This window comes from Myxocyprinus asiaticus, chromosome 26, assembly GCF_019703515.2.
Source record: "Myxocyprinus asiaticus isolate MX2 ecotype Aquarium Trade chromosome 26, UBuf_Myxa_2, whole genome shotgun sequence".
NCBI lineage: Eukaryota > Metazoa > Chordata > Actinopteri > Cypriniformes > Catostomidae > Myxocyprinus > Myxocyprinus asiaticus.
Genome location: NC_059369.1, coordinates 41,146,455 through 41,155,215, shown reverse-complemented (window position 1 = coordinate 41,155,215; position 8,761 = coordinate 41,146,455). Strand labels below are relative to the sequence as shown.

Sequence of the window (8,761 nt, the reverse complement as noted above, 5' to 3'; positions counted from 1 at the left end):
AAATGGTACACTTCATCCTTCCGAGTAGACAAGTAAGGTGAATAAGTTCTAACAAATATTGGAAAATCAAGATAACTCCTCAGTTTGTTCTAGAGCTGTCCATTACATTGGTCTGTGTTCCAAAAGGAAGGCAAACTAGGTAGGCAATTTGAAACAATAATAATTAAATAATAATTAATTTTAGCTAAGACAAGAATGATACTTATTACGTATTTTACCCAGGTCAGCTTTTAAGAACATCTTTATTATTTTAATTATGTTTTATCTATCATAAATATCTAAAAACGAACTCAGATGACACGGATATTATACATCATTAGGTTCTCTACCCTTTTGCAAAAATAAAGACCATAATGTTGAAATATAGAGACAAGGACAACACAGACATTCTACAGCAAGGTGACATTGTCGCTAAGACCATTACTGTCCCCTGAGATGTTCTTCATCACAGAGAACAGATAAAGGCCACTTTAGAGAGCACTGCACAACCTGTATACACCCTACATACCTATACGTCCACTGAAGAAGACCAAACACTCTAAAAACAATCCAAAAAGTATCATACCTTGAAATAAACAAAGACATATCAATAGTTTTTTGTATCAACTGTTGGGTGACATTATAACAAACAGATATTTTTGTTGTTGTTGTTATGACAAAATGTATAAGGGCTTTTTTTTAAACACATATTGATGTGAAACAGATTTGCACAACAGGGAGTTTGGTTAACCATGGAATAAGCAGAATTTATTGAAAAAAACTGACAAAACAGGCTGGGTAAATGGTGAATGTGGTGAAAAAAGTAATGAATAAAATTATTGGTTGGTGTTAAACAAGAATTTGAAGCTACTTCAACCAACTCAACCATAACAAACAAACAAATGATGTTAAGTATCCTTAGAAAGATTAATTGTGATTAATTGTAGACGATCTATGTTTGTATTCAATGGTTATGGACTGAAATTGAACATAGCTTGCGTTGACAGACATTATATTTGGTTTTAAAAAAAAATGCCATCTTTGTTTTTAAATGGGAGTCAAAAATCTATTTTCGTTAAATATATCATTTTCTAGCATGAAAATATGTCCCTAGAGTGATGCACAAAAAGAATATGTGACATTATCCCCAAACACACACACGCACAAGCATAATTTCATAGAAATGCCACTAAGTACACTATTGTATCTCAAAACAGACAAAAGAAGATTTTAAGCTTTTGTCTCAAATAATCAAACATCTATGTTAGCCCATTGTTGCCACATTTGATGTGAGGCTGTCTCTCTTTCTCCCTCGTGTGGACACTTTTAAAAGTAACACTGCATTGTCTTAAAAGTTGTGTAATGCTGTCGACAGGTCTGGGTGGGTGTAAAAACATACCTTGCAGATTGATTAAAATCTAATCCAAAGCCAGATCTCTTTTCTTGTTCACACCCATCAATGGCACATGCATATAGGCAGGCAGGAGTATTTGGCTCCTCTTAGCAGCAGTGAAATCTTGGTAGGTTAATGTGCATTTTATAATTTGTCTTGAAATAAATAAATAAAAAAATAAAACTAAGAAAAAAATAAAAAAAACAGTTTAAGCGGCAAACCAATACGTGAAATCTATTTCTCACAAATAGTATGCATTGGTACCCTTTTTATTTGATTTAAGACTTTGTATTTTTATTAAGAAGGCTATACCAGACGCATAATCACTATACATTGATTTAACATTACCTTTACAATTAAATCTTTCACTGAAATTACAGAATAAATATATGCACATTTCTAACTCTGTCAAATCTTTGTGAGAGAGAGAAAACATTAAAAGTGCTTCCTAAAAAGCTGTTAGTGATAGTATCCAGAAGCGTTTTTTATAAGAAAGTGCGTTGAACTCCATAAAATCTTGAAGTGTCTTTATATATTCACAAATATTGATCCTTGGGAGCGTCCTTGAGATAGAGCTCTATCGTCTTTTGTTATATAAAATGAAATAGACCACTGAATGGGTAATATGTCGCTGTATGGTTTTCATCAATACCCTCCTCTGCAGTTAAATGCATGCTGCAAACTGCAAATATTCTACAAACTGTGCCAGGGCAAGTGTGCATCCTCACACGAATGCCATGAATCCCGGCAACTGAAGGCTTCTTTTGATCATATTTTGATAATTAAGCTCCAGAGGCTCAACGACAAATCTGTTCCATACAAAAATAATGGGTGGTAACATTGCTGGCTACTCTGAAAAAAGGCACTTCATTGAAAATCTGAGTATGGCCTTTCCTCCAAAGTGACTTGGGGGAACTGTGTGTGTATGTGTGTGTGATACATACTGTATAATTTTGCCATGCTTCTTTTTTTATACTTAATCTTTGTGGGCTTGGGTGAAGAAGGGGGAGGGGTTGTGAAATTGAATATTCATTTATATTCAATTAGAATCTATATGACTTCTCCAAGACTTCGAGGTAATCCGGCTTGGTCTGAAGTTTGGCCCTTAACTCGAGGTATTCACTTTGGGTTTGCTCTGGGAATCCTTTTCCTGCAGTGAAAAGTAATGTTTCTTTTAATCTGGCATCTTGCTGTAAGTCAGGGTATTGCATTCCTTGGGGCTGTGCATGTGCAACATGCATGTCCTTTAATTTGGGTATGGTGCCATATAGGCAGTCTACAAAACCCACTGTTGGGGTCGGTCTCTGGCTGTCAATCATGGTGGGGCAAAGCACTCCATTCTCATGAAAGCCTGCCATGTCGCCGGACTGATTAACAGTGACGATTGTGTTGAGCTGGGAATTGGACACAGCCATCGTCCATTCCTTCTCTTTCTCCAGAAGAGTTCGATAATTACTGTTATTTTCCTTGGTTTCTGCAAACTGCTCACCCTCAGTCTCTCCCTCTCGTGGTTTGTAAATGGGATTGTTGCACATCTGAGTAACGGGATGGGGTATGTAGTCATAGACGTGACCAGGTGGTTTCTCAGGGGAGGCGGTCGGTCTTTCCTCAAAGATCTTGCACTGCATCTGAATGCCCGTAAGATCAACTTCCTGCCGCTTCCGGAAGGGAAGCTTCTTTCGTCTCCGTAGAACGAATGCGAACAGACCAGCAGCCACAAACACTGCTGAGATGAAGAGAATCAACAGGCTGAGAATGAGCACAGAGAGTGGGACAGCTACCGTCGCTGGCGCATATCCTAACTCAGAACCGCTGGTTGCTGTCATGTCATTGGGTAGAACCGGAGAGGACGCTGTGAATTTCAGCTCAGGGCAGATGACCTCCACCTCCAGAGTGCGCAGATCCTTACCAAGAGCGAAATCTGGGGTCTTGCAGGTCACTTCCCCCACAACAATGACGGAGCTGAGCTTCTCAATCCACTGTTTGAGTGGGATGATGTCGCAAGAGCAGTCCCAGGGGTTCTGGTGCAGGTCGATTTGAACGATGGAGTGAAGATGCTCCAGTACACCACTCACAGGAAGGTATAGAAAGTAGTTGTTGTGCAGATTGAGCCTAGCCAGAGAGGTGCCAGCGAAGGCATCCACGGGCAAGGTGCGCAGCAGGTTGTCATTGAGAAAAACCAACTGCAGGTTCGGCATGAGGCTGAATGCGGCCGGTTGGATCTCTCGAATGACGTTGTACTCGAAGTACAAGTAACTAAGTGCTTGCAGACCACGAAACATGCCTGGAGTGAGCCGTTCGATGTCATTGCCATTCAAGTATAAACTTTTCAAATTAGGTAGGTTCATAAAGGCGCCTTCTTGAACGTATGATATCCGATTATTACCCAAGTGCAATAAATCCAAACTGGAGAAGTTCCAAAAATCTGATCTGTAAATTTTCTGTATCAGATTCCCACTTAAATACAGTTTCTTTGCGTTAAGTGGTCGTGGCAAGAGCTCGGAAATGTTGTGGAAGCCTTTCTCTTTGCAATTGACGGTGAGACCTAAGTCATTGATGTGTAAATTGCACATACACCTTGTTGGGCAAATTATTGGTATAGGGGGTCTGGTCTGATAGGCAGCAATAGGAGGCTGATTCAACCCTGGGTAAATGCTACGAGGAGTGGGTGGTGTTTTTGTTGGTCTGGGCCGTTTAGTTGGCTTTACATGTCTCTCTCTGTACTCCACTGAGGAGGCTGTGTTATGAAAAGACGATAACATAGACGAAGGCTTGGTGGGCCAGACATTTTCGTTATTAAACGGTAATCTGGGAATGCCATGTTTGGCCTCCATTTCTGCTTCAGAGAGTAAAGGACAGAGTTCAGTCCTCTTGATCTCGCGAAGGTCCTTGCCGTGTAAATGAAAGGGGTATTCACACGTGATGTCACCCACCAGAGCCGTGTAAGGGATGCGCTCTAGCCACGTTTTAAGCTGCACAATGTCACACACACAGTTCCATGGATTTTCCTCTAGCTGAATCTCCATCAAGCTACGACCGATGTATTCCAAAGTCCCTTTATAAGGTAGAATTTTTAAGCGGTTGCCACGCAAGTCAAGGTGCGTCAGTGACACAGACCTGAATAATAAATTGGGTAGCACGGGTATTAAATTGTCATTCAAAATAAGTACTCGGAGTTTGTGCAGGTTCCGAAACGCTCCACTCTCTATTCTCTTGATGACATTGTAATCCGCCTGGAGATACTCAAGACTTTCCAGCCCCATAAAAGTGTCATTCCTAAATACCTCCAGTTTATTCTCATGAAGAAATAGCTTTTTCAAAATGCTCAGGCCGTTGAATGCGCCCACATGTATGTCCTGCAACGCGTTGTTCCCCAGATTGAGCGACACAGCGTTGTTGAGGTGCAAAAAGCTGTTAAAATACAGTTTGCGCATGGAGTTCCTCTGCAGATTGAGTTTAAAGGGTCTCGTCCACGTCTGAGAGATCTGGCTGACATTTGTAAATCCTTTGCTGTCGCAGTGGACGTGGAAAATACCCTCCTTGACTTCACAGTAGCAAGGGTCAAAGCAAGGCTCATCAATTTCCTCTGACTCATCCAACAGAGGAATCGGCGTAGTCCATCCTAAAGCTATTGTGCTTAGCAGGGTAAACCACAGCATCCTTCCTCCAAGTCCTGATGAAGTTAAGGCTGAGAGCCACTTCACAGCACTGCAACCAAACACAGTAAAAATTAGTGAGAGAGACAAGAAGCCTCAGACAGCGCACAACTGTGGTACTGTGCACAATAAATCACACAACAGACACCTCCTCTCTCCACATAATAGCATGTTTACGATAGAGATTGTGCATTATCTTTGGGCTTGACATCTCTCAAATACACAAATACAGGACTTTTGGAGATAAGCATCACACATATTTTCAAGGACTGCATTAAATAAAAGGACCTCAAAGCCGTTTAATGCACTTGACTATCACTAGGGAATATAAAACTGCCATTTTTAAGTCTCACCACATCGGTCACACACAGTGCAGGCAACACTTGTTCAGTTTAGATAACCAATCCATTCCATGTTAGTTTCAATCTCAAAAGCATTAGATCAACAAATAAAAGGCAAATAATAATAATAATAATAATAATAAATAAATAAATAAAAATGAAAATAAAAGACGGCAGTATTCATTTAAAACATTCCAGAAGCAGAAGACAGGTGTATCTCATAAAGGTTGTCGCCAAAACCTCAATTAGACCTTTAATGCGTAACGGAGGTCATTTGCTTCCACAGTCTGAACACACTTAATTAGCGCAGATCGCAGTTGCGTGCTATCAGCAGATCAGTGGAGAAACTTGGAGCCAAATGCTGCTGAGTGTGCCACAATCTGCTTATTAGTAAATACATGTAAATCTCTTGTCTTCTGGGTTCTTGAAACGAATAATGGGACCAAAAAAAAAAAAAAAAAAAAAGCCCTCGAAAAGATCCTCGTCTTTTATCCAGAGGAGATGGGTAAAATTCCCAGCAATTTTCCATGAATAGCACACTTTGTATTGCTTTCCTCCCACCCTTCTCTGATGCCTTGGCTTTGGCAATCAATTCCAATGTCCTTCTATCTCCAAAGCTGTAGCGGATACCTACTCGGTTTTAGTGGTATCCAACTTTACATCTCCAGCGGGTTTGAAGACGGGTGGTCCCTGTCTGCCTCCGATTGATGACTGAAAATAAATAAATAAATAAATAAATAAATAATAAAAAATAAAAAAAACAGACGTGCATTGGAATGAAACGCAGAATCAAATCTCCACGTTTTACGCACACGTATAATCTCCATCCCACTTTGCGATGTATTAGTGTATAATTATAACTTAGCATTCAGCTTGCATAAGATATGTTTTGTTGTAATGTCAAAAGCTGCTGAAGGTAATTTGTGTAGCAGTCTCTGCGCAGTTACATCAGAAACAAATCAATGCATCATTTGATTAAATATTGAGTTTATGCTGTTCAGTGAAGTCACCTCCCAAAATCTGAGAACCTCTGAAATCGCATTCGCACAAAACTCACCTTTCTTCAATAGAACATCCGAACGAGTTTAATGATTGTTGGATCTCTCCCTCTCCCTTTCCCCACTATCTCTCTCTCTGTCGACCTGCCTCTCCTCTCTCTCAGACCAAGAATAAGAGAGAAGATGAAGACGTGATTTGAATGAAATATTTTTTTTCTTCTTCTTCTTCTTCTTCTTCTTCTTCTTCTTCTCCTAAGTATAGGTTTGTTTATGGTGTAGGTTTAGCTCAGTCTTGAAGCCTGAGAGAAAACTGCAGCTCAGTTCCGCTCGGAGCGGCTCGGTTCGGCTCGTCCCGCTGCTGCGCTGCTGGCATCTCTCATCGTACCGGAGAAAAAGCTTCAGATCGTCACGGAAATGAGCTTTAAGAAAAGCGAGCGGGGAGGGAGAGGGCAGAGATTGGAGAGACAGCGTTGGCGTCGGTGATGTTGGCAGAGAGGGTTGGGATGGAGGAGGCACGAGCTGTTGAGCGCGCCGAGTGCCGCACCGGGAGCGCGCGCGCGAGTCCGTGCTCTCTCTCTCTTTCTTCATCAGCGATGTAACGTTTTGTTTTTGGACGATCACCTCATCTCATCTCCTCGTTTACAAGAGCATGCAACGATCATAAAGTCGAAGCTTATTCAAGTTCTCTTCCATCAGTTCTCTCCTGATACATAGAGTTTCCGTTAAACTCCATTGTGACAATTTTATTTTGCTCTCAGTCTTTATTTCCTTGAAAAGTTTCAATGAATTCGTTGCAATGAGTGTCTCCTTCTCCCACTTTCGTTGTGTGCATTTCGTTCGGTTTTCTCTGCAGTAAAGGGCTGCTGAGGTAATAAATAAATAAATAAATAAATAAATAAATAAAATCCTCCGTAGCGTTCCATGTGTGAAGCTCCGTGCGCTTCCCGCGCCCTGCTTTCCCGCGTCTTGACTTCCCGCGCCCTGCTTTTCCGCGCCCTGATTTTCCGCGTCTTGTCTTCCCGCGCCTTGCCTGCAGCGGGCAACCGAGCTCTGCGCGTGGACACTGCATAGGGTACCTTCATTTTCATGATATTTTACATCGAAATGAGGGAGATAGAATGGGTAACACTATATAATATCTTAAATAATAACATTAACACACATTTATTACATTACATAATGCTCATCAGGTCATTCAAGTACATTCTAACAGTCAGAAATGTCATGGAACTTTGATTCACATACATTTTTATATATTGGCCAGGCCTATACTGTATATTCCTATGTGAATGTAAATGTACTTTTTCAGATGATGAAACTACCCATCTACTAATTATCTAGCTAATGTCTTAATGAAAGACTTAATGAAAGTCTGGGCGTATATGTTTAAACAAATTCACACGAGATTTCATTATGAGAAGTTACTGTAATTTCGGAGAGTCATGCTTAATTGGAATTTTCAAGGACGATAAAAATTAAGGATAATGATGATGATGACAGCTATAACTATCATTACAATCATTTTTGGTTATTACATATCATCATATGAAATCTGTGATGCTAGTCAAAACCACTTTATGGTGCACACACACTTCTGGTAACTCACTGAAATGAGCTTTTTTTATTGCCATTTTATTTCCCTGTTGAATTCTCACTCAACATCTGTCCTGTAACTGGCACAAAACTGAATTATAGATGATAACTTCCCCAAATGTTCCTGAAAATCCTTTGAATAGACAATAGGAACAACATGAACATGTTCTTGCTTCATAAGACCTGATTGGTAAGACTGTTACTAGTATTATATATAGCCTACCACAACCAAACCTTAGTGGCATTTTAAATATAGACACACACACACACACACACACACACACACACACACACACACACACACACACACACACACACACACACACACACACACACACACACACACACTCATATATATATATATCATTTTTTTTTTTTTAACTATTATTTGGGAAAAAATATGTTGCATATTCTGTATGTACAAGTCTGTGACTTTATCAGTAAAAACCATTCATGAATATACAAACTATGTTTGTATTTTATGTATATATATTGCCATATATCATAATTCTGGATGGGTTACTTGTTCACAGGGTTACTGGGCTCAGATATAGGTCTAATTGTCAACCCAACACACAGTCAAAGCATAGTAAACATTGGCACATTCCCTGTCCATGGTGCTGAAATTGGCTGATTTCAAATTTCCACCACCTCTTATTTATTTTTCAGTTCCTGTTTTAGTTTCTTTCATTTTGTAATGTTGGAAAATGGATTGCAAAATGCAGAGCATGTGTATCCCCAGGTATCTGATTGTCTCTATATCACATCTCAAGTATTGTTTCTTTTCTTGTATCTAATACA

At 40.0% G+C, this 8,761-nt stretch overlaps 1 protein-coding gene across 2 annotated transcripts; it reads right to left on the bottom strand.

The window, feature by feature from the left end:
* Window positions 1–735: 735 nt before the first annotated feature.
* Window positions 736–6,847, bottom strand: LOC127416907 (SLIT and NTRK-like protein 3). Of its 2 annotated transcripts, XM_051656502.1 has the most exons (3): window positions 6,427–6,847; window positions 6,004–6,080; window positions 736–5,080 (listed from the first exon to the last, which is right to left on the bottom strand). In XM_051656502.1, the coding sequence occupies exon 3, from the start codon at window positions 5,029–5,031 to the stop codon at window positions 2,416–2,418; it is 2,616 nt and encodes an 871-aa protein (XP_051512462.1). In that variant the 5' UTR covers window positions 5,032–5,080; window positions 6,004–6,080; window positions 6,427–6,847; the 3' UTR covers window positions 736–2,415. The 2 variants fall into 2 exon arrangements, with proteins under 2 accessions (XP_051512462.1, XP_051512463.1); XM_051656503.1 differs by lacking the exon at window positions 6,004–6,080.
* Between the last annotated feature and the right edge of the window lie 1,914 nt (window positions 6,848–8,761).

Excerpts from the sequence above, each read along its gene's own strand:
- LOC127416907 (XM_051656502.1), bottom strand. The coding sequence starts at position 5,031 with ATGCTGTGGTTTACCCTGCTAAGCACAATAGCTTTAGGATGGACTACG.